At 31.9% G+C, this 26,961-nt stretch overlaps 2 protein-coding genes across 2 annotated transcripts; one reads left to right on the top strand and one right to left on the bottom strand.

Annotated features, from left to right (window-relative positions):
• The first annotated feature begins 4,593 nt into the window (after positions 1 to 4,593).
• On the top strand, positions 4,594 to 5,007 carry LOC145566226 (uncharacterized). Its single transcript, XM_081625707.1, has one exon. It carries the CDS (start codon positions 4,594 to 4,596, stop codon positions 5,005 to 5,007), a length of 414 nt encoding a protein of 137 aa, XP_081481833.1.
• A 224-nt stretch (positions 5,008 to 5,231) lies between these two features.
• LOC145566223 (protein neprosin-like) lies at positions 5,232 to 18,424 on the bottom strand. Its single transcript, XM_081625706.1, has 12 exons — positions 18,320 to 18,424; positions 18,145 to 18,228; positions 16,867 to 17,016; positions 16,512 to 16,667; positions 16,348 to 16,407; positions 15,951 to 16,088; positions 14,563 to 14,928; positions 11,253 to 11,408; positions 11,074 to 11,151; positions 5,890 to 6,039; positions 5,321 to 5,380; positions 5,232 to 5,237 (listed from the first exon to the last, which is right to left on the bottom strand). The coding sequence occupies exons 1-12, from the start codon at positions 18,422 to 18,424 to the stop codon at positions 5,232 to 5,234; spliced, it is 1,509 nt and encodes a 502-aa protein (XP_081481832.1).
• Between the last annotated feature and the right edge of the window lie 8,537 nt (positions 18,425 to 26,961).

The raw sequence follows: 26,961 nt of genomic DNA, 5'->3' as shown, positions 1-26,961 counted from the left end.
ATATCTCATCTCACTTATTTTCTCTTTTATGGTTTCCATCTTACTTTTACTATATTAATTTATTCACATACTTACAATATTATATTACTCTCCTATAACTCTGTGCATTCCCAAGTGATGCAAATAAAAAAAATAGAGGGAGTATAGTCCTTAGGGTTATATATAAATACATTGTTAAATAAATATTCTAAAATAGAATTGAGTTGAGAATTTATGACAAAATCACACGTATATCGATGTGATAAATGTTAAACTATCCTCAATATTTCTTTTTTTTAGCTTTTTATACACAACCCTTGTCTATCATTTTCTATTAAAAAATACTACATCAATTAAAAAACATTAAATCACATCGATTAAAAAGGTACTCCCACATATCATGATTCAATTCATTACTCCCTCCACCCCCCTAATTCTTTTCCATTTCCTTTTTTAGTGCTCCAAAATGATTTTTTTTTTATTCCTTAATTCTTTTTATAGCTATATATACTTTATTCCCACAATACCCTCACAAAAATATTAAATTTTTTGCCATCAATTCTCCTAAAACTCTCATAAAAAGAAATCTCCTAAAACCATGTGAAATTTTGTATATACACTCACGTGCTCCATGCACCAAATTAACCTAAGATTAGTTATTGTTTTTCGTCATTTGATGATTAAATGAAAAACAATCATCAAAATGAAAACAAAATATATGGGTGTACCGTGCACCCGGGTATATATAACAATCACTCAAAACCATGCTACTCCCACAATACCCTCAAAAAAAAATATTAAAACCACAAATTCTCCTAAAACTCCCGTAAAAAGATTGAAACTCCTAAAACCATGCTACTCCCTCCATATCTTATTGCCTGCTCCAATTCTCCTCGCATGTATGTCAATACAAATTTTTAATCAATAATATCTTTAATCATCAATAAGCATAAAATATAACAATTGATAAAGTGACCCTAAATTTGATAAAAGTGACCCTCGATGACAATAAATTACCGTACATTGGATGTATACTAAAGTTACTCGCAGACTAGAATTAAAAGTTGGTGCATTTTAGGAGAACGAAACAAAGGTTAGTGCGTAAGTGCGTTTTTGTTAAAAGTTTTCTAATAAGAATATCAGTATGAAAAATATATCGCACATATATGAAAAAAGATAATTATGTAAAAAAAAAGGAACTTTTTATATAATTATTGATGATTTTACATAAACTCTAGAAAAACATGGTTACAATATGGGAAACTCTTATATATCATGGGTCATTATAACCTCCATATAACATGAGTCGACCAAAATTTTCATTTTTCCAACCAGCGTCTTTAACAATATATGATGCTTCGCAATCCCAAACCTTATGAGTGTCTTCGGGATCTAACACCTTGGTATTATTTCCGTCGAAGTATGTAGCATGCATAACGGATGCTCCATAGAAAGGGTTGTAGGATCGATACCTTCTTCCCATTGCCCATCTCAGGTGGTGGAGAACTTTGTTTGGGATTAGAAATTTCACCTCCCCATTCAACTTGGCTAAAATAATCCGGAAAAGAAAATAATTCATCTGGATAATATCCAATTACTTTTGTTGTATTGGTATTAGTAATTATTGATAACCAATAATTTTTATCTTCATGATGCTATACCCTCACAAAACAATACAAACACGAATATTAGTAAAGTATTAGTTGAAATATACATAAATGAATAAAAGGATGCTTCCTGTCTAAAAAAAAATTAAAAATAAAAAATGCTAGTTTAAACAAGTTATGATAAGGTCAAATTTATTAATTTCAAGAATAATATGATCCTATAATCTTTATTGTAAAGTATGGAGTAATATAGATTTTTAAACCATTTACTCCCATTCATTTTTTAAGTGGTATAGTTTGAGGTTGTTGACTATTTACTTAACAATTTTGACTTTATTTTTTATTTTTTTTTACCACATAGTTATATATAATGAATGCTATTATATACTTCCTCCAAATCTATTTACTTGACCCATAACCTTTTGACATATTTGCAGTATGTGGACATTTGAATCGTTAATGTATATCTCTATTGTTTTTTATTTTTTTTGTTGACAGGAATATATATCTCTAATTATATATTAGTAAAAAAAAATATAAAATTTGATATTGTAAAAACACTTATTGAGATGAACCAAATAAGATCTCATTTGTTCCTCAAAAAAAAAAAAAAAAAAAAAATCTCATTTGACTTTACTTTTAATTTTTATTTATATTGAAACTTTTTTTTTTTTTTTTTTTTTTTTTTTTTTTTTTTTTTTTGAAAAAGCGCTCAAAGAGCAGGAATAATTGATTATCTATATTGAAAAATAATTAAAATTTCTTCTAAGTTGTTAATATTGTCTAAATTTTAAATTGAAAAAACTTTAAAAAACAGAGGGAATAATTGATTATCTATATCATTGTATTAAAGAATAGTTTTGAATCGCCTTGTACCTTGTCAATTGTTATATGCCAAGAATATTGTGTTCCTCCATACTTAGAGTACTTGCGTGCGGCAATACCCAAAGGCAGATCTTTAGCCACTTGAACAAACCCTGGACATAAAAGATTTATGCATCCTTCTTGTCTAGCCTATCAATGTTTTTATGTCACATAAATCAAAAGAATATATATAATTGGTACGAGAAACTTATGGCATACATCAAAATAATGGTGCATTCAAGAGAATTCAAATATGTATCTTCAATATGAAACAATCACGACATGATTATGTGCGTGGGCACATTTATATATCATACACTTCACCTATTGTATTTTTTTTAATTGCTCCATTTTTCTTTTGCAGTCGTATTTTATTACTTGTTCTATTTCTTTTGTTTGAAAACTTTTATCAATATATTCCCTCTATTTTTTTTATTTGCATCAGTTTGACCGGCACATTTGCCGAGATGCAACTTTGACCATTGATATCTTTAATTGTCTATTATTAAAAAATTGTAACAAAATTATATTATGTAACTAAACATTATAACTAATCTAGTAACATATGAAGTAGAGCAAAATTATATTATGCGAAGTGATAGTTGAAGTTCTCAACCGCTATGAAGTAGCATCCGGGCAAAAAATTAACTATGAAAAGTCAGAAGTGTCGTTTAGTGGAGGGGTAAGCGTAGAGCAACAGGAAGAGTTGATTGGGATACTCAATATGAGACGTGTGGATCGACATGGTAAATACTTGGGTATTCCTACATTGGCAGGGAGATCAAAGAAGGCTATTTTTAGTGCTATTTTAGACAGAATATGGAAGAAATTACAGGGTTGGAAGGAGAAGTTACTTTCGAGAGCCGGGAAAGAGGTGCTTCTAAAAGCTGTGATACAAGCAATTCCAACCTATCTTATGGGTGTTTACAGATTTCCTAGCTCGGTTATTCATGATATTCGGTCGGCTATGGCAAGGTTTTTTTGGGGTAATTCGACTTCTCAACGGAAAATTCATTGGAAGTCATGGGATGTGATGTGTACTCCGAAATGTTTTGGAGGTATGGGTTTTAAGGATCTAGAAGTCTTCAACATGGCCCTTCTTGGAAAACAAGCTTGGAGGCTTACTTCTCGGGAAGACTCTCTTTTAGGGAAGGTCATGAAGGCGAAATATTATCCGAATAGTACTTTCTTGGACTCTTACTTAGGAGTGTCGGGGAGCTATCCATGGCAGAGCATTTGGAGTGCAAAGGCCCTTGTAAAAGAAGGAATTATTTGGAGAATTGGGTGCGGAGCAAACGTGAATATATGGAAAGACCCTTGGGTAGCCGATGACAGTGGGCGTTTTATCACAACCCCGGAAGTTGAGGGTTTGAGTATGGTGAGTGAGCTAGTGGATTTTGAAAAGATGGAATGGAATGATGAGCTTCTCTCTGCCAAGTTCAATGAACGTGACAGGAAGTGTATCTTAGCTATCCCTTTAAGCCTAAGAGCTCCGAAAGATAGGATCACGTGGGCTTTTTCCAAGGATGGAAATTATTCGACTAAGACCTCATATATGCTTGGGAAGGGCTGCGATTTTGATCTATTTCATCAAGTATGGGTGGAGCTTTGGAGCTTGGGAGTTTCGCCTAAAGTCAAGCACTTTCTGTGGAGAATGTGCACAAACACGCTGTCCACCAGGAAGCTACTGCAATCGCGCCATTTGCTTGACTCTGCAGCGTGCCCATGGTGTGAGGTTGGTGAAGAAAGCATGTTTCATGCGATTTTTTTGTGCAACCGTGTTTGGGATTTATGGGATGACTGTGGTTGTGCTGCTGCCAGACCACAACAAGGTGAGACCGTGTGTGAGCTGCTAGTAAGATGGGGTCAGCTAGGGGAAAAAATCAAACAGAGAGCTGCATACCTTGCGTGGGTATGCTGGACAGAGAGGAACAACAAGGTTCATGTTGGCACTGAAACTCCGAATGAGATATTGGCTGCTCGAGCTCGCCGATTAGCTGAGGAATTTGGAACATACACCAAGAGGATTTAATCATCTCCTTCTTGCAAGCCTCGATCTAGCCCAAAGAAGTGGACTGCTCCTCCTGCTGGAGTGGTGAAGGTGAACTCAGACGCCTCGCTGTGTGATGATGGATGGGTGGGAATGGGTGTGGTAGCTCGAGATTATGAAGGGAGGGTGTTGTTCTCAGCAACAAGAAGGGTCAAAGCCTGGTGGCCTCCTGAGATAGCAGAAGGGAAGGCACTTCTCCTGGCTGTCAAGCTCGCACATAAGTTTGGCTACTCTCAAGTCATTCTTGAATCAGATTGTCAAGTGCTTGTGAACCGTCTTTCGAAGGAAGCTGTGTTTTTTACGGATTTTGATGGCGTATTAGAAGATATTCTGTCTTTGAGTTGTGATTTTATGAGTTTTTCTTGGTCTCATGTCAAAAGGGATGGGAATGCTGTAGCCCATCACCTTGCTAAGCTAATGCCGTTTGGTGTAGAACAAGTTTGGACTAACCATTGCCCTGACATGGTTGCTCCTTATGTACTCTCGGACACTTTGTCCCTTGTTTAATAAATGCATTAGCTTGCTTGCCCTCAAAAAAAAAATCTAGTAATACATTATATAATAACATTTATTTATTTTATAATGGTGAAAAAATTAAATTTACCATGATATATGAATAGTGCAAAAACCAAATTGATGTACTATTTCACCTAATATTCCATGTCCAAAGAAATGGAGCATACAACGAGTATTAACGTACTTCGTATGGAGTATATGCTATGACTAGCCACTCAGCACTAATAGAGTCACAGGTGCATGAGCCATGCTATAATATATCATTGTGGTATATTATCCTATATAATATGATGAGAATGCTTACAAGTGCCACAAAACTTGCATATAAATGTGCTTCATTATCCTTGAATACTTCCGGATTTACCTGAAATCAAACACATACATTGACATTTAAATAAAAAGGTTTTACATATTCTTTAATGACTTACGACTAATTTTTAAAAATTCTAATTAAAATATTATGTCTTACCATCCATCGAGCTTCAATGTTATCATTCTGATTTAAAATCTTAATTCGTGCTGAAGACCATTGTTTAGGATGTACTAGAGGTTTATAAATTGCAAGTTGACCACCAACTCCCAAAAATTTCGTTCTTCGGGGTTATTTGTATGAACTAAAGCAACCTGCACCAATTAATAGCAATTACTACCATTATTATCATATTAGCTTAAATACAATTTTAATTTTTTCCCAAATTTGAGTATGACATTTCATACATAAATGCACATTGCACAATTTGGGTTACCTTTTAAGAAAAGTTATACTGAGTAGTGAGCACTCTAGTTTTTTAATTTTTTATTATTTTTTTTAACGAGAATACATCAAACAATACTTAAGAAGTAGGAAAAAAAGAACTTAAAAAAAGAACTTACACAATGTGTATCAGGAATATAACTTTGAATTTTGAAGACACTGGAATTTGGATAGGATCTTAAGATAGGAACAGTTTTTAAAGGGCAACCACCATCTTTAAGTTTGATGCCATCACTTTTTTGTTCTTGAAGTTCTTCCAAGTTTTGCAACTGCACAAATGTACAAATTGTGATATTACTAATATACTGTAATAAAGTTCCTTGAGTTGTACTCGTACGAAGTATTTCTTCTTGTCTATAGGAAGATACAAAAGTCAAAGAACAAAAGGCACAAATAATTTTGAAGACTACTCTGTACCAATTAAGAAGTACTTTTTCTGTTTCACATTTTGACTTTGACCCTATATATTCATCAAATCTACTAAGGACCTGTTCTGATTAACTGAATTGAACTGAATATGTTATGAGAGAAGGAAATTAAGAACTGAACTGAACTAAACTAAACTGAATCGAACTTATTAGAGCTGAACTGAACTAAAAATAAGCTGAAGAGAATATGCCCTAAGATTAGATTTTGTCATTTAGGCCCTGTTCTGTTCACCTTACTTCCACTTATTTCAAATTTAATAAGTTCAGATAAGTTGTGATAAGGGTTAATCAGGACTACTAAGTTCAATTTATAACTAAAATAAGTTCTAATAAAGCTTAATAAGTTCAGATAAGATCAGATAATTTCAGATAAGTTCAACATTCTATAATTTTTATTAGAAAATGTGTCAATTATTTCGGGCGAACCTACTACAATAATTATATTCCCAAGGAACACATACATTAACTGACACTGTTTAGCTTGGTTCACTTGCCAGTTGCCACCATTAATATATACTTTTCCACATTTTTGGTTATGTTTGGTATTTTAGAGCAGTTATTAAGGAATTGTGTAATATCCCGTATTTTTGAAACATATTTTCTAATTAGTATTCTCTTAAAAAGGGTATTTTAGTAATTTATTTTACTATTTGAATTTTAGAGCCAAAATGATATTTGAATTTCGGCGCCAAAATTATTTTAAAACTCAATTATTATTTTTGGATTTTGGATAAGATTTATTATCCAATTTTTTTATTTTAAAAACCGGATTATTTATATATATTTCGGATATTTTAATTAAACAAAATTATATTTTATTATTTATTTAAAATGGCCGAAAATTCCTAAATCATTAACTATGATTTTTGGATTTTCTATGTGTAGAAAATCTGATTTTCTTAGTTATTTTATTTAGTGAATAATTGGAATTTTATTAAGTAATTATTTTATACAATAAATATTATTTACACAATTATTTTAATTCCTTAAAACTAGCAAATTAATTCCCTAAATATCTAAAGGCACCATGATGGATTTTTGGGTGACTTATTTTGGTAAATTATATTTTTAATTATCTCCTCAAAATATCTTATTTTCCTTAATTCTATTTCTCCATCTTTTTAATATCTAAGCATCATATTTTCTTGCCATTCATTCTTCTTAATTATTCCCCAAGTAATTCCAATGTCCTTATTATTTTTCTTGACATACATACATTCCATATTCAATTATACACAATCACCTTAATATCCAAACTTTCCTTAATTCTTTTACTCACTTCTCCAAGTAATCTCTTAAACCCTACTTGCCATAATTCTTTCCACATTCTCTTGCTATAATTCTTGCATGAGCTAGCCTATAATACCCTTCATACCTCTCATATTCTTCACACCAAAATTCAATTCTCTTCTTCTCTCTTCTTCTCTCTTATTCTTCTTTTCCCTAAACATTTTCATACTTTTCTTCTCTTCTTTTCGTACAAATATTATCCCGTATACCTTTGAAGCCAGTTTTCGGGCACTTCTGGTCAGTTTTTGGGATATTGATGTTTCACATAAGATTGTTCCTCTCAAAAAATCCTTGAGGTTAGACTCAAGAATTACCCAATTCGGAGTTATATTGAAGGAGTTATGACCTCTGCAAGTTCTGCCTATTCTTTTCTACGAAAATCCAATTCTCTTTAATCCTATTCTTTTATCTTTTTCATGGTTAGTTTTCTAAAATACAAATACCTATTTCAAAGCTATAATTTTATATTAAAGTATTATTTTAAAAGAGTTTTAGAATCCATGCACATTAGATTTAAGTTTATGTTGTGATAACCTTATGGTTATGTTATTTGCAAGGTGTATTCTTGATTGAACTTTGAAAGTGCGAAGTGTTGATTGATATTCGGAATCAAGGTTCTTGAGGTTCTTTTTGTGTGGTTTTTCTAGCAAGGATCAAGGTACGTTTAGGTGGCTAGATACCTTTGAAAGTGATTGGTTTGAATAACATGATTTGATTGGTGATTGAATTCAATTGATTTGAATTATGATTTTGAAATAAATTATGTTTGAAGGTATTGATTTTTAATAAAAATATTTTGAATGATTGATTTTTAAATCATGTTTTGAATGGTTTGGATTACTTATCATGTTTAAATAAATGATTTGATTTTAAAGGTTTGTTGAATTAAATAAAAGGTTTTTCAAGGAAGGGTTATTGATTTTGAAAAGTTATTAATATGAGATTTTATTCTTAAGTATCTATTTAAAAGGTTTTGATTTTGAAAGTATGTGGAATTATTAAAAAGGAGTTTGAATTATATTGGAATTTATTGGATATTAAAAGGACTTATTGAACCATTGAATTATTATTATTATTATTATTATTATTATTATTATTATTATTATTAATGCTTTATAAGCATGTTGGTAATTCCACTATGCGGATTTGGTTTATTGATAAGGCCTTGGACTTTGTATGACCGGGTCTTTCCTCAAAAATAGCCTTGTAATATAAGGAGACTAGCTTGGGGGGTGTGCACACTTGGGTGAGGAATTGGATTAAAATAAATTGGTTCTTAATAAAGGAATTGTTTTATTAACTATTATTTTGAATATTGAATCATTGGAATCGATTTTGGAATAATGAGTTTTGAAATTATTGGATTAATTATTGGAATTGATTTTTAAAAGCATGTTTGCAAATGAATCGAGTTTACATTATCTTGCACTTATCGTACTTAGCATAATTTGCTAATCCGTATTTCTTATTTGTTTTGGTTCGCCCTGTTTACCTTAATGGTAAGCAGTGTTGACTATTTTCAGGTGGAGTCAATAATTGAGCATATGGAGTCTCGGGAATGGTTTCACTTAGATTAGGAAATGTTGGTCTTGTGTCTTTATTTTGAGTACTCATAACAATGTTACTATTTTTATAAGTATTAATAAAAGAAAGTTGAGTTTTCGCTGCAAGTTTTGTTATTGAGTTAAGTGTTTGAGTAGTCTTGCGTAATCACGCGGTGGTAATACGCCCAAGTCTATCTCTACGGTATAATTATACGTATTATACTAGTATTTCCGTAGAGGGAGATTTGGAGGTGTTACAAATTGCTTTTGAAATAGTAAAATAGAAAATATTTGATTGGGATTTGGGAGCAGGGATAGCTCAAATGTTAAACTTCTCCCTTTTTTTTAGTTGCATCACTTTGATTTTCACTAACCCTTAGCCAATGTTTTGAGTGGAGAAAGATAGAGAGAAAAAAACATGAATAAAGTCCATGCTTTTTTTTTTTTTTTTTGTTTAGAGAGCCACAAGGACAGGTGATGAGAATCGATTCTAATATCACTTGGAATCAAGAGGAAATCTCTAACCACTTGAACTATCCCTTACTCTCATAAACAAGGCACATGTAATAGGAGAGAGATAGAGAAAATTTATTAGTAAAAAAAAAGGAAAGTTATGCAACTAATTTGAAATATCCGTTTTTAGGGTGATGCAAATAAAAAAACAGAAGAAGTAGTAAATTAAAATAACTACTTTGGAATTAGGTAAACATTTTGGTAAATGGAAACACTATGCAATGTGAATAGGTAAATATGAGAAATATTAAGTAAAAAAATTATTTTAATTTAGGAAATCATTAAAACGTAACCAACAAAAGATAACGCTAAAAATGACAAACGTAACCAATAATATACTAAGGAGGGAGTATAATCAAATGTTAATATAATGTAGGAAAACTTGGTTTTTAATAGTGGCAGATTTTCATTAAATAGTCTCAATATTGGCGGATTTTCATTAAATAGTCTCAACTTCCGTTTATATTGCAATAAGCCCAAATTTAGGATATGTTATCTTCTAATAGTTTCAATGACCGGTTACCTGATGAAAATATTATTTAAAAAAAACAAAATAAAATATCACACTTTGCAAGTTAATTGGTTTAGAAAACAATAAAAGTAACCTACCCTTCACCCCGCCCTATCCCCCCCCTTCCTTTCGGTTGCATCCTATCGCCTACCCCTTCCTCCACCGGAAGATGTTGACCACCCCTCCCCAACCCCTGCAACTTCCCCCTCCATTTCCTCACCTTATGAATAAGTCACCCCCCTTCCCTTCTCTAATCCCCAAATTCGCCTCCCCTCCCTACCCCAATCCCGAAATTGGCCCACCCTAGCGGTTTTAGGAATGGAAGAAAAGAGGGGGCAAATTAGGGGTTTGGGGAAAGATAGTTAAGGGGATCGTTTAACGGGGTTAGGGAAAGGAGTTTTTGGGGGTGAGGGGGGTGGTTGGCGTTTTTCGTAGTTCCGGTGAAGGAAGGCAAGGCGGTTAGGGGGGGGGGGAGGAGCTAGGGTGGAGGGTGACTCTTTATTTATTTTTATAACTAATCATGACTTTACGACACATATCACGTTATCTAGTATAACGAGTTGCTAACTTTTTGTTGACTAATTGAAACTCTTCCAAAGTTGAGATTATTCTATATAAACAAAAATTGGGGTTATATAAAGAAATTGGAAAACTTAGGACAATTAAATAATATATGAAAAAGTTGATACTATGAAATCTATTTTTTTTATAATACCTATTACGTTTTTAACAATAATATTTTACATTTTTTTTTTAATAATAACAATATTTTAATTACATTATAACTTGACATTTCAATACGAAGTATTATACTAATAATATTTGCTTTGCATCAAAGAAAAAAAAAGTACATTGGTATTAACCTATAATCAAAGTTGATACACAAATGACGTAAAATGTTAAACCAGCAAGTCATAAATTGATTAATAATGAAATAATAATTAAAACTCTATTAATATAATCGTTAACATATTTCAATTATTGCACGCATTATATTCAGACAACAAAATAACTTGCCTTATGATTTTTGAGCAATGGATGACTAAACGCCGGTTGTTTGTAAAAGTCTACACAGTCATACACACCATGTTTTGTCTATCGAAGGAAAAAGAGTTAATAAGAACAAATTAATTCTATATACATATATAAAGATAACTATGGTCTGGAAGAGATTGAATTCTAAAGTACATATGTACCTGGATAGTCTTCTTCACTTCTTGTTGGTTAGAGAATGCTGTGCCACATAATCCACACAAAACTAATAAAGAGAAAATCACTAAAAATGATGTTGAAGAAGCCATTCTTCCTAACTCCACCACTAACTTTTGTTGTCCTAGAAATGAGTTATGGTGCTATAGTAGAGAAGTAAGATATCAATTATATATAAGTAACATAAGATCACAAAATTAGTAAAGAAATCAAGAGTATGGTCATTGATTGGCTTAGGAGAAACATTACCAAAAATAAGAGTTATTGACATTAAATGGTACCACTTAAATGGTAACATATCATGATAGAATTTATTATATGTTGAATGTTGACTAGACGACTATCTTATGTCACATGTGTTATCATAGTAAGGTCCTGTTCTGATACGATTATTTTCAGTTCTATTCAGTTCACTTCAGTTTCTAATTTCCTTCTCTTATAAAATATTCAGTTCAGTTCAGTTCAGCTCTAATCAGTTCAGTTCAATTCAGTTCAGTTCAGTTCAGTTCAGTTCAGTTCAGCTCTAATCAGTTCAGTTCATCTCTAATAAGTTCAGTTCAGTTCAGTCAATGAGAACAGGCCCTAAGTGTAGGCGCTGGATGAGTGGTCCTTAGCATAAGTGAATATACTTATTAACGTATAACAATTAGTGGATGTGATATAATACGATTAGGGACAAAGAATAAAGTAGTGAGCTGCTAATAAGTTTTTAACGTAACTTGTAAACCGTTAGTGGATCATTGTACGAAGGGACAAAGATAACCAAGCACGATTAGGGGTGAATCCGAAAGGTAACACGAATTGTTCCACATTTCCACTCTTACAACTTACCTAGCCTCCAAGAGATTGTTGACATGGGAATTTGGGGATGAAGGTATGAAATTAATCATAGGGATCAATTCCACCAGTATTGCCCTCTACTAAGCTCTTAATATGATATATTAAATTTGTAATTCAAAAGGACACCCACAAACAAATATTCAATTCGTTCCAAATTAAATTGTACAATAAACCGGTTGAATATTATAATTGCTAAATTATGATCACTTTATCAAACATCAAAATATTGGGATTCTAACCGATTGTCCAAATTATCATATTATTTGTGATTTATAACCATTCTTATTTAACCATGCAACAAGGTGAACAAAATAATAATAAAGCAATAAAATAAAACATGCATACTAAAAAAATTTGAAGCATGCAATTAAGCAGTATCAACAATCGAAGTAGAGATACCAAATAAATGAAGTACACAAAATATAAAATAATATACATATTTCGATTGCACAAGTTGAAGATTACATCATGAATAAATTGTTATAAAGGGGATTTTTTTCAAGTACCACCCAAAATTAATTTAACGAATGATTTTTGAGATTTTAAATTAATCAAAAAATAAAATATTAATTTTGATATTAGAAATTTTATCAATATACTTATGAATGAGGAAAAAAATTACAATCCATTTTATAATAACCATTCAAGTAATCAACAACAAATAAAATCATAAAATTTATTATACAAATCCATAAGATGTTTGATTAAAAACAAAATATGAGCAAACCATGTAGCGCACAGATTTATATCAAGTGCATCATTTGTTTAAGAATATGTTCAGATAAGCAAATAAATTAAAAAAAATCAGATCAATAAAATAAACCCTTAGTAGTCATCTCTTGATTACGTGTGAGGGAATTTAATAGTTGATACCTCGAATTTTACAAATTTTTAGATTGAACCTTTGCTCAACTATGATCTTACCAAGTTTCCATTAGTATTATTACTCACTTCGTATTTTATTACTTGCTCCATCTCTCTATGTACGGAGTTTTAAGAAAAATAGTAGAAAGTAATAAAAATAAAGGAAGTGGACTTGATGAAAGAATAAAGTAGGTACAGGAGAGAAAAATTTAGGGTCTGTTCACTTCAGCTTAATTTCAGTTTAGTTCACTTCAGCTGCAATCAGTTTAGTTCAGTTTAGTTTAGTTCAACTCCTAATTTCCTTCTCTCATAAAATATTCATTTCAACTCTATTCAGTTCAGTTCCAATCAGTTCAATTCAGCTCCAATCAGTTCAATTCAGAAAATGTGAACAAGCCCTTAGTACACTCCCCGTTTCGTAATAATCACAACACTTTTGTTTTATGTCTTTTTCATAATAATTGCAACATTTTCTAATTTGGTAATAACCCATTATTATTTTATTATTTATCTCTCCTACTAACCCCACTTTCACAAATCTTCTATATCCTATACTAAAGTAATCCCCAAAAATATCCCTAGCGCCTCATAAAAAATTTCCCGCCCTAAAACTTTTTTTTTTCCTTAAAAATAATAAGATAATAATTGATAAAAAAAAGGAAAGAGATTTTACAGCCTAAATAATAGAACAATAACAATTTGAAATACATAAAATATAAATGTATATAAAATTTATAAACAAATACAATCTTATAGCAATATATAAATATAATTTTTTTCCCTCTAAATATCCGAGCATTGCTCCTCATAAAAAAATTTTCCGCCCAATTTTATTTTATTTTTAAAAAATAATAAGATTATTGATAAAAAAATAGCCTAAATAATAGAACAATAACAATTTGAAATACATAAACTATAAATATATAAAAAATTTATAAACAAATATAAACTTATAGTAATATATAAATATAATTTTTTTACCCTCTAAATATTCGAGCATTGTTCGGGCAAAGAACTAGTATTTTATTATTTCTCTCTCCTACCAACCCTACTTTCACTACTTTATTATTATTCTCCCATACTAATTATACTTTTTTTTATTAAATCATACAAACTTACTCTATATCTTTCTTAAACTATGAAACTATGTCCACTCCCTATGATTATGATTATTGCGAAACCGACGAAGTAAAATATTGTGAGTAAAAAAAAAAAAGGAAATGAAACAAGTAATAAAATATGGCCGCAAAATAAAAATAAAAAACATAATAAAATACGGAGACGGGAGTATTTCTAAATAACTTTATTGAATTGATTGATATGTTAACACATATTTCATTGTACTAAATATTTGGTGTATTGCTTTTAACAACTTTAGCAACACCAACTATATGATCGATAATCATGGTTACATTATTAATTAATTTAACAGAGCTCCCTTCCCGATTACAGAGGCTCTTGGGACCGATCGATTCTCCATATCCGCTCTGCTTACCTCTAAAAAAAAAAAAAAAATAGTAATTAAACAACTCTAGATGATTTTACAAAAACTCTAGAAACATGGTTACATTATGGTAGCTTAGGGTCTCATACCTCATTAAAACCTCCATACAACATGAGACGACCAAATTCTTCATTTTTCCAACCAGCATCTTTAACTGTATACGATGCTTCGCAATCCCAAACCTTATGAGTGTCTTCGGGATTTAACACATTCGTATAGTTCCAGTCGACATAAGAAGCATGCATAATGGATGCTGTATAGAAAGGATTGTAGAGTGCCTTCTTCCCATTGCCCATCTCAGGTGGTGGAGAACTTTGTTTGGGATTAGAAATTTCACCTCCCCATTCAACTTGGCTAAAATAATCCGGAAAAGAAAATAATTCTCTTGGATAATATCCAATTACTTTTTTTATATCAGTAATTATTGATACCCAATAATGTTTGTCATCTTCATGCTATACCCTCACAAAACAATAGAAACACAAATGTTAATATCATGAAAAGTATTGATTGTACCCATGCTATAAAAGGATGCTAGTTTAGATAAGTTATAATAAGGTCAAATTTATTAATTTTTAGGGATAATACTATACGATTCCATAATCTTTGTTGTATATATATTAAAGAATCACAAAATAATACAGATCTTTAAACCATTTACTCCCTTCCATTTTTTAATTGGTATAGTTTGACTTTGTTTACTATTCACATAATAATTTTGACTTAATTCTATTACCACCGAGTTATGTATAATGAATGCTATTATATACTGGTGTAAGAGAATTGAGCTCGTGGTTAAATTTCTGACTTAAATGTCATAATTCCCACAATAAGTAAATTAATTCATAATGGACAATAGCAAATGTAATTAGAGAATTTATAGTTTTCTACTTCTTTTAAATATTTTAAGAAACTATTTCATACTCCTTCTGTTTCAATATGCTTTACTTTTATGGATGTTAATTAATACACTTGTGACTTACTATTTTTAAAGAAGGGAGCAATATTTTTCTCTCAAAAGCAAATGTTTATTTTCACCTTTATTTTTTCTCTTCTGAATCTAAATGCATTTCTTGGTAATGGTGAAGAGAAGTTTGCAAAAAAAAAAAGAAAAAGGAATGGACATTGTATTTTAAACATGCGTAAATTTAAAATAAAATAGTTCTCCATTTATTCCCTTAAAATTTTTCCATTTTCTTTTGACACATATTGCAATTGACATCTTAAATTGTTAATATATATCTCTAATTACATTTTGTAAAAAAATATTAAATTTTGATATTTAAAGAACTCATCAAGATGAACCAAACACGACCTCATTTGACTATGTGTTTAATTCTCTTATATATTGAAAAAAAGGATTCTTCTAATTTGCGAATGCTTGAATTTTAAATAGGAAAAACTTTCAAAAACAAAAGGAACAATTAATTATTTTCTATATCATTATATTAAAGAATAGTTTTGGATTGCCTTGTACCTTGTCAATTGATAAGTGCCAACCATATTGTGTTCCTCCATATTCGGAGTAGTTAGCTGGGGTTATGCCCAAAGACACGTCTTTAGCCACTTGAACAAAGCCTGGACATAGAAGATTTATACATCCTTCTTGTCTAGCCTGTCAAAGTTTTTTTGTCACATAAATTATAAGAATATATAATTGATACAAGAAATTTATGGCATATATATCAAAACAAAGGTACATTCAACAAAATTCAAAATACTATCTCTGATATGAAATATTCACGACATGATCATGTGCGTATAGGCACATTTATATATAACATACTATTAATGTGTTAAAAGACTTTAGGCACTCAATAGGCCAATATATCATTATGATATATGATCCTATTTATTATGATAAAAATGCTTACAAGTGCTACAAAACTTGCATACAAATGTGCTTCATTATCCTTGAATACTTCTGGATTTACCTGAAATTGAACATATTGGCACCCAAGTAAAATGGTTAGTTATACATATCGTGTAATGATTTGCGACCAATTTTTAAAAATTCTAATTAGATTATGCGTCTTACCATCCATCCGATTTCAATATTATCATTCTGATTTAAAATCTTAATTCGTGTTGAAGACCATTGATTAGGGTACACTATAGGTTTATAATTTGCGAGTTCACCAGCAACTCCCAAAAATTTCCGCTCTTCAGGGTTATTTGTATGAACTAAAGCAACCTGCACCAAATACCAATCAATATCAATTATCACCACTATTTGGTGTAATTATCATACATTATCATCTTAAATATTATGTCAATACATACATAAACACACGTGGCACAATTTGAGTTACCTTTCAAGAAAAGTTATATGGCGTACTCTAGTTTCTTTTTTAACGAGAATACATCAAACAATATTAAAAAAAGGAACTTACACAATGTGTATCAGGAATACCACGTTGAATTTTGAAGACGCTGGAATTTGGATTAGATCTTAAGATGGGAACAGTTTTTAAAGGGCAACCACCATATTTAAGTTCGATGCCATCAACTTTTTGTTCTTGAAGTTCTTCCAAGTTTCTTAACTGCGCAAATGTATAAATTGTGATATTACTATAATATACTGTTATGCTCATTGACTTGTATGAAGTATTTCTTTTTGTCTATATAGGTGGATACAAAAGTCAAAGGACAAAAACACAAATTAATTTTGTAGACTACTATGTAGAAATTAAGACGTACTTCCTCTGGTTGATTAGACTTTGTCATTGTCATTTATACTTACAATAAACATAGTCGTATGAACTCTTGTTAAAATTTTCTTACTCCCTTCTCCGTGTTTTAACAAGTGTTACACTTATTAAATATGGCTGTGTTTAAATAAGTGTTACAATTTTATTTTTATTTTTTTTTTGGCAAAAACACTACATTTTAATGTTATGGAAGTACTTCGTATTTCTTTTTTCTCATGGTCCCCGCCTAAACCCACTACTACTTTTATTTTTTATTTTTTATTTTTTTTAATTTTATATATATATATATATATATATATATATATATATATATATATATATATATATATATATATATATATATATATATATATATATATATATATATATATATATATTTCACTCCTTTCACATTCATTACTTTTCAATAAACTATTAACCTAATTATCTTTCTTTTACAAGTTTTTAATACTCAAACTACTCTACCTGCCTCTTATTTTATTTAAGTCGATTAAATTGCCTAAAACTATGTGCTGGTCAAAGTGTAACACTTATTAAAGTACGGAGGGAGTATAATATTACCTTTGTTTCATTGCAATTATTTGACAAGTGAGTAAAAAATGTCTAATAGTTGTAAATAATGCGTAACAGAGGTAGTATATTATTATAATATTAATGTTTTATAATTTTTTTACTTATTGATAATTAGGGATATTATCATTAAATATTGTGTTGGCAAACGTTATAATAAAGAAATGTGTCAACTAAAAAAACAGAGGAAATATGTAAAAGCTAGCACTCCGTATTATTCACAAACACACATGTTAATTTAATGCACTACTTTGAAATCATGGTTAAAGTTAGTATTTAACGACACATTTCAAGAAAAATTAGTTTTTGATTACATTATAAAAAAATCATGGTCAAATTTAGTACGAATATAATCGTTAACATATGTATTCATACACCAAAATAACTTACCTTATATGCATGATTCTTGAGCAATGGGTGACTAAACGCCGGTTGTTTGTAAAAATCTACACAATCATACACCCCATGTTTTGTCTATTGAAAGAAAAAAGAGTTAAGAACAAATTAATTCCAGTTATATAAAAAGAACTATGGAATGAAAGAGATTGAATTCTAGAGTACAAACCTGGATAGTCTTCTTCACTTCTTCTTGGTTAGAGAATGTTGTGCTGCATAATTCAAACAAAATCAATGCAGAAAAAATCACTAAAAATGATGTTGTAGAAGCCATTCCTAACTCCACCACTTACTTTGGTTGTTCTAACTGAGTTACGGTGCTTTATAATAGTAGATTGAGAACTAGGATATCAATTATAATTGTATGTATAGGATCACAAAATTAGTAAAGAAATCAAGAGCATGGTCATTGATTGGCTTAGGAGAAACATTACCAAAAAAATTACTCCGTAGAATTATTGATATTAAATCACACTAACTAAAATGGTAACATATCATGATATCATTTATTATATGTTGAATGTTGACTACATATCTTATACACATATTCACATGTGTTATCATAGTAATTGTGTAACCGTAGGCGCTGGATTGGTTGGTCAACCTTAGCATATATGAATATGTTTAGCAACGTATAAGAATTAGGGCTTGTTTGTTTCACCTTATTTTTGCTTATCTGAACTTATCTGGTCTGGTCTGATCTGATCTAACATAATTTAGTCTGGTCTGATCTAATTGTCTGATTTGACCAAACTTTGACCTTAAGTGTACGATAATCTATAAGGAAAAAATACATCAAGTGGGGTCTAGTTAGATTTGTAATAATGTGTATTTTATTAATATGTAATTTTCATAATTTTTTTCATTACAGAATTAAAGATATTTAATGATAAAAAACTGCATATAAAACGATGATCTGATATGAACTTATTTTTTCTGATCTAATATGGTCTGAACTTATTTTTTCAGATCTGATTTGATTTGAACTTATTTTTTATGAAATAAGTAAAAGGGTTGTTGTACATAGTTCTTAGGGTTATATATAAGCATTAAAAACACTCTTGAAAATTGTACAAAATTAGAAATTCATGACAAAAACATGCGTAGATCAATGTAATTAGTGTGTTTTTGTAATGATTTTCTAAATTTAAACAACTTTCAAGAGTATTTTTAATGCTTATATGTAGCCCTAAGGGCTATGTATAACATTTTCCTAAGTAAAGAGTTATGCTATACATAGCCTTTAGGGCTATATATAAGCATTAAAAACAATCTTGAAAATAGTACAAAATTAGAAATTTATGACAAAACACGCGTAGATCAATGTAATTAGTGTTTTTTTTTTATAATGATTTTCTAAATTTAAACAACTTTCAAGAGTATTTTTAATTGAATAAACAAAATTAAACAAGGCCTTAGTAAATTTGACATAATACAATTAGAAACGAAGAATAAAGTAGTAAGTTGTTAACAAGTCTTTAACAGAACTTGTAAACCGTTAATTGATCACTATATGAAGGGATAAAGGTACCCAAAATTTGAGGTAAATCCGAAAGGCCACACGAATTGTTCCACTATGGTTACAACCCTCCAACAATCCTTGATATTGACTCCATTGGGTCTCGGAGCAGACGGGGATTCAGGGATGAACATATGAAATTGACCCTAGGGATTAATTCCATCCATATTGGCTTCTACTTAGCTCTTATAATGATATATAATTAGTAATTTAAAGATACACACAAACAGATATTAAATTCGTTCCAAATTAAATTATACCAAATCGGTTAAATATTATAATAATTGCTAAATCGTGATTACTTTATTAAATATCAAAATAATGGATCCTAGCCGGTTTTTCAAATATCTTATTAGTCATTATTTTCAAATACCAGTCTTATTTAACATTTAACGAGGTGAACAAAACAATAAATCAATAAAACATGCATGCTAAAATATTTGAAGCATGCGATTAAGCATTATCAATAATCAAAGTAGAGAATTAAATAAATTAAATATACAAAATATTCAATAAAATATATACTTCGATCACACAATTTAAAAACTACATCATGATTCATGAATATATCCTAAGGGCCGGTAAAGGGGAGTGTCCCAAGTTGTTAGGTCGCCACAGAGGAAATCAATTACTCCCTCCGTTACGAATTACTCGCAACAATTATTAAAAATGGCCGGTAAACATTACTTGCAACAAACTTATTTCTTTCCTTTTATGGTTAGTTTTTTTGTGTGATATTACAACATTACCCTTACTTTTTTACTAAACACCCTAATTAAACTACTGATTTTATCTTATTAACTTAAACCCTAACATTGATTTAATCACCTCCCATCTAAATTCATCATCACCTTTATTGGCAACCACCACCACCATCACCTTCATTGGCAACAACCACCACCACCACTGATCGCTACTATCGCCGGAAATCACCGCCGTCGTCTTCTTCCTTATCGACGCCTTCGTTTTCTCTCTCTTCCATTTCTAGATCTGACTTTTTCTGGGTTCGTTGTGTGTTTGGTGGCTCGATTGTGGTGCTTGGTGGGTCGAATTTCTGGGTTCGAATTTTAGGGTTTGAGTTTCGTGGGTTCGAATTTTTGGGTTTGAATTCGTGAGTGGTCTCGTGGTGCTCTGTGGTGGATCTGGGTTCGTGAGTTGTGCGTTTCGAGGTTGTGGGTGGTGGGTTTCGGGGTTGTGGGTCTGGGTTCGTGGGTTCTGGGTTTCGGGGTGGGTAGTGGTGGGTTGTAGTGGGTTTGGCGGTTGTGGGTCTGGGTTCGTGGGTTATGGGTTTCGGGGTTGGTGGCGGTGGGTTGTAGTGGGTTCGGCGGTTGTGGGTCTGGGTTTGTGGTGGTGGGTTTCGGAGTTGTGGGTCTGGGTTCATGGGTTTTGGGTTTCGGGGTGGGTGGTGGTGGGTTGTAGTGGGTTCGGCGGTTGTGGGTCTGGGTTCGTGGTTGTAATACCCCGTATTTTTATGTACTTTTTATAAAGTATTTAAGTATTAATAAAATGTATTGTTAAGGCTCAAGTATTTTAATTAAATATTTTAAAGGGTTAAAGTATTTTAAGTATAAGGTTTTATAAAAGTAAAATATATTTTGGACCAAACGTTTATTAATTATTGGGCAATGTAAATTATTTCTACATACTCTTATTGGAATAACCCATTCCAAAACCCATAACTTAAGCCCACATTTTTATAAGCCCAAATTTAACCCTACACTCCCTAATCTATAAATACACCATGAATCCCCAAAAATTTCCCACACAAAAAGGTTAGTCTTATTTTCTTTCTCCTTTATTTTATTAATTTGTGGTTTTGATTTTATTGTTTGAAATTAATTTAATTAGTATCAAATTGTATTTTGATGATTAAACTTTATAATTTCAGATTTTATAAATGTCATAATTTTCAGATTTTGTAAATTTTATAACCTAGGGTTTTTAATTATTGAAAATCATGATTTTAGGGTTTTTATGAACAATTGATTTAGTGCTTTTATAGTAATGATGTTTTGAAATTTTGGTGATTATAACTAATGATTAGATTAACTTAATTCCAAATTATTTTGAACACGTAAATTCGTGTTTTAATTTTTGGATTTCCGTTCGTTAATATTAATCCCGTTTTAATCCCAATCAGGTTCTGAACTCATCCGATTTTGATAAAAAAAAGTAGTGTTTTCCATGTGGAAACAACGTTTTAAGAAAGACTCACTACCTTTGGTAGTGAGCACCACCCTCTCGTGGCCAAATTCAGCCTCTAAATATGATTTTCGGGCAGTTTTTATTTTTAACGAAGTTTTTTTTTATGCTTCTAAACCTATAAAATAATTATGGTGAGTATTTTGTGATTGAAAAAGCTTAGAACTTTATATTCTAACTTTAAAAATAATTTTCAGATTTCATACCTTTTATTTTGAAGCCTCTAATTGAATTGAATTGATATATTTTTGGGTTTTTAACACACTAACTTGCTATATAATGACTATTTCAAGTAATTATGCTTATGGGGTTATTTTATATACTTAAAACAAATTTCCTGATTTATTTACCCACTTTAAAGTTAAAAATGCTGTAATTTGATATAAAACACTATATTTTCATAAATCTAACATATAAACTTGAAGTTGGGATGTTATATTACTAACCTTGATTTTGGGGACAATTTAAAGGCTTTATTTTGATGATTTAAGAGGTTTTAAAGTAGTTTAGTATTGCTGTAATTTTAATTGCTTTGGTATTGATTTATTTCTAATTGTTTGGTTTAGGAGAGGACTTTGTAGAAGGCGACTTCTAGTTTTAAAGTGGCCAATCGAATTGTTTACTCAAGGTACGTACAAGTTACGAAACCTTGCTTGTAGGTGCATGTTTAAGGACGGATCGAGAACTTAGTATCATGTACAGGATTGACTGGGTTAAATTGTCTGGTTATACATTGTGAATTTCAAATGATGTGCACTAGTTTATAATGCAAGTATTATGTGTGCTTTAATTATGCAAGGTGCGCTTAAAGGCAAAGGTTTGTGATTGGTGTAAAGATCAAATTATTACTCATTCATGATTATGTAAACAGGATGAGTAAAGGAGAGATTCAAGTCTTGTAAGATGAGGTTAAGGTTTTGGGGTGCCTTATGCACTCAAGGTGTTTATACACCGAGGTAGTAATGGAATAATTAATAAATGTTGTTTATCACTAATAAATCAAGAATCTAAATTGAGAATTTGCCATGTTTGATTGAATTGTTTGGGATGTTTGTATTGAAATGTATATGAGTCATCACCAAGTCTAAACTTGTAAATCACGTAAAGTGTAAGATGGATGAGCAATAAAACTCTGGAATGGTGCACATCTGGAGTAATGACAATCAGGGGTTGGGGTACATGGGGTATTAGCCGTGTACTTTTATCGAGGCCGTCTGATCTACGAGTTTCCTCTTTCAAATATTATTTTTCTAAAACTAGGAGTTAGGTGAGATCTCATACTAACTACGGTCACGGAGTCGCGCCCGTGGTCGTTGGATGTTTATTGATGTTTCCGAAGGGAGGCATGGGGTTTTTCTTTATTGATGTTCCAAATGGGACATGGGTTGGACAACCTTGTCTATTGCTAAATCCAATGAACTAATTAAATGAGTCAGTCAGTATCCATTAGTGAGGTCTTAATAAATTTAATAGCCGAGTCATGAATTGAGTCTATATTTAATGATGTTTGTGCTTGATTATTAGTAGCATGTTAGGTATTTTCTTATTTTGATTTCGCAGCTTGTATGTACTCAGCTTTGCTGACTGCGTGCTTTTGTGTGTGTCTTTCTTTGGTCATGGCCTTCGCCTTTCAATGACCCTGTGACGATCCAATTTTTACACTTGTAATATTGGGGAGCAGAATAACCACAGGTTCTTACACATGCAGCATTCATCAGGGTTGTGGGATCTTGAGTAGAGAGTTGGTTGTTTGCATTTTATTTCTTTGGCAAGTTTGAATTTATTTTAATTCGATTTTATTTGACACTAATTCCTTTGGGTTTGAATTTATTTGAACACTGAATTTAATCACTTACTACTTTTATTGGGTTTTAAATAAGGGCCTTAATGGTTCCAACTTGTAATACTTATTTTGATTTAATTCCTTTGTTTTGAGGTTTATTTAAAACTGTTTTGGTTTTCCGCTGCTAATTTCTGAGATAGCCTTAACGTTTGAACACGTGGCGGTAGCACGCCAGTAATTCTCTTGAAATTGTTCAGGTTATATATGGTTTCTCACGGGTTTTTAAGAGAGAATTATTGGGGTGTTACAGTGGTGGTGGGTTTCGTGGTTGTGGTTTTGCTAGGTGGTGGTGTTTCTAGGTGGTGGTGGTTTTGGAGTTATGGTGCTTGGTGTTTAGGTTTTTTTTTTTTTTTTTTTTTTTTTTTTTTTTTTTTTTTTTTTTTTTATTGATTGGATTAATACTAAACACATCCCTTATTTTCCAATAATTACACTTAAGAAATTTTGCCTAGAACTCCGCAAACTCCCTCTTTGTTGCGAGTAACTCGTAACGGAGGAAGTATTTTATCCATGAAAAAAAAATTGCAATTTCATTTAGAATTCCACAATTCAAGTGGCACATAAGCAAAATCAACAAATGACATTTAAGATTTTAAATTAATTATTATACGGAGTATAAGCAAACATAAGCAAAATTGGACAAAAACACAAATTTTTTTCATCAAAAAGCCAATCAAAGAAAGGAGAGAAACCACATTAAAGAAATCAGGGATGCTGCGGACAATATTTACAAGGATGAAGAGCAAACTGCGGAAGTGTTTGTAAAGCATTTTGACGACTTGTTTTCTACTGGTGGATTTGGTGAGGCAGAGAGTGTCATCGACAAGGTGGACACGGCAATTTCGAGTGATCAATTTGCTGATTTAGCAGCTCCGTTTGGTGGTGAGGAGGTTCGTGAAGCTCTCTTTCAAATGCATCCCACTAAAGCTCCCGGCCCCGATGGTATGTCCGCAATATTTTTTCAAAAATTTTGGCATATTGTTGGGGATGATGTGATTAAAAACACTCTAATTATTTTGAATAATGTAGGTAATATAGATGCTATTAATCAGACACATATTGTCTTAATTCCGAAAAAAAAGAATGTGTGTCTCCTGTTGATTATAGACCTATAAGTTTGTGTAACGTCCTGTATAAAATTGTATCAAAAGTGTTAGCTAACAAACTGAAAAAAGTTCTGCCTACTATTATTAGCGAGTCTTAGAGTGGTTTTGTACCGGGTAGATTAATCACTGATAATATTCTGGTGGCGTACAAGTGCTTTCATTATCCGAGAAAGAAAAAAACAGGAAAGAATGGTTTTTTGGGGCTTAAACTTGATATGAGTAAAGCCTACGACCGAGTAGAATGGGACGGATTTTCTGGAAAAAATGATGAAAAAATTTGGCTTCCCGGATTTAATTGTGAAAAACATCATGAATTGCGTGTCATCTGCCTCTTTTGACGTTTTGGTGAATGGACAACCGTCCAGGGAATTTAGGCCAAGCAGGGGGTTCTGGCAGGGAGATCCCCTATCCCCTTTTCTATTCATTATGTGTGCAGAGGGTTTATCTGCACTCCTTAGGGATGCAGAGAAAAACAAGCTCATTCATGGGATTAAAATTGGGAGACATGTTGAACCAATTTCGCACCTGTTTTTTTGCTGATGATAGCCTTCTTTTCGTACGGATAAATGAGGAGGAAACTGATAGGGTTCTTGAAATTCTCTCTACTTATGAGATGGCATCAGGCCAGAAACTGAATATGGAAAAATCGGAGGTGTCCTTTAGCCGAAACATTGATCATGAAAAGAAAATTTTGCTTCAGATGAAGTTATCTTTTAAGGCTGTCGATGGACATGATAAATACTTAGGGCTTCCAACGTACATTGGAGGGCCTAAAAAATCCGTTTTTCAGAGTATTCAGGATAGGGTCTGGAAGAAGCTCAAGGGATGGAAAGAAAGATTTTTGTAGCAAGAGGGAAGGGAGATCCTCATTAAATCGGTGGCCCAAGCAATTCCTACGTATGCAATGCAGTGTTTTGCTGTACCGATGAGCATCCTTGATGTAGTGGAAAGATTGTGTAAGAACTTCTTTTGGGGGCAAAAAGGCGAGGAGAGGAAGGCTTGTTAGGTGGCTTGGAACAAGATGTGCCGGGCAAAAAATGAAGGGGTATTGGGATTCAGAAATATGCGCATTTTCAACAGGGCTATGTTAGCCAATCAAGCTTGGAGAATTGTGACAAATGAGAAGACCCTTATATCTCGGGTCCTCAAGGCTAAATATTTTCCTCACTCATCTTATTTTGATGTGAAGCCGGCATCAAATATGAGCTTTACTTGGAGGTCAATTTTAAGTGTGCGTGATGTGATTGTGAAAGGAGCTAGGAAAAGGATTGGAAGGGGAGTTACTGTAAATATATGGGATGACCCTTGGGTTCCGAAGCTCCCTGATTTTCGTATTTTCTCGAGCAAAGGGGATGGTCTAAATCTGCCAAATTATGTGTATGAGCTATGGGATGACAAAAGGTGGAATGTTGAGTTAATTACTGGGAGAATTTTTTTCTCATAGAGAAGTGGCAACGATCTGTAGCATTCATATATCTTTGTTTGATGAACAGGATGGGTGGACCTGGAATTATTCGAAGGACGGGTTATATAGTGTTCGCTGCACATATAACTTACTAGTGGAAGAGGAAGAAAAAAGTAAAGTGTCCTCATCAAATGTGATTAGTCAGTTTCCATGGAAATCTATCTGGTGTGCTAAAGTTCCCCCAAAAGTGAGGTTGTTTGCTTGGAAATGTAAGAAAAATGGTGTCCCTATTAGGAGTAATCTGGTGGCTAAGGGGATGGGAATTAATAGTATTTGCCCTATGTGTGTGGAGGGGGAGGAAAATCTGATGCATATGCTGCTTTTATGCTCGTCTGTTGCGCCTTTATGGAGACAGTTTGTCCTCCGTTTGGAGTTGCATTCAGAGGATGCCTTGGACTTGCGTGACTGGTGCTTGAAGATGAAAGGAAAAATTAAAGATGATGCTTGGTGGGATATCTTTTGGAGCTTGGCATGGGGGGTGTGGATAAGAAGGAATAGATGGGTTTTTGAGGGGACAAGGCTGCCTAATCAGGATACTATCCACAAAGCTTTATGCTTTGTTGGTGAATATGAAAATGCAATGGAGATGGCTGCTCTACCAAAGCCGATGCAGAAATTGAAGGATGTGTGGAAGCCCCCTGCTGCTGGAACGTACAAATTAAACTCGGATGTGGCT

The sequence above is a fragment of the Chenopodium album genome, chromosome 11 (assembly GCF_948465745.1).
Source record: "Chenopodium album chromosome 11, dcCheAlbu1.1, whole genome shotgun sequence".
NCBI classification, from domain to species: domain Eukaryota; kingdom Viridiplantae; phylum Streptophyta; class Magnoliopsida; order Caryophyllales; family Amaranthaceae; genus Chenopodium; species Chenopodium album.
This window is presented reverse-complemented; position numbering and strand designations above follow the sequence as displayed.

Coding starts and splice junctions, on each gene's coding strand:
- LOC145566226 (XM_081625707.1), top strand. CDS start 4,594: ATGGGTGTGGTAGCTCGAGATTATGAAGGGAGGGTGTTGTTCTCAGCA.
- LOC145566223 (XM_081625706.1), bottom strand. CDS start 18,424: ATGGCTTCTACAACATCATTTTTAGTGATTTTTTCTGCATTGATTTTG. Junction 16,089..16,347: donor ATGCAAGTTTTGTAGCACTT/GTAAGCATTTTT, acceptor AAACTTTGACAG/GCTAGACAAGAAGGATGTAT. Junction 14,929..15,950: donor GGCACTTATCAATTGACAAG/GTACAAGGCAAT, acceptor GTGAGGGTATAG/CATGAAGATGACAAACATTA.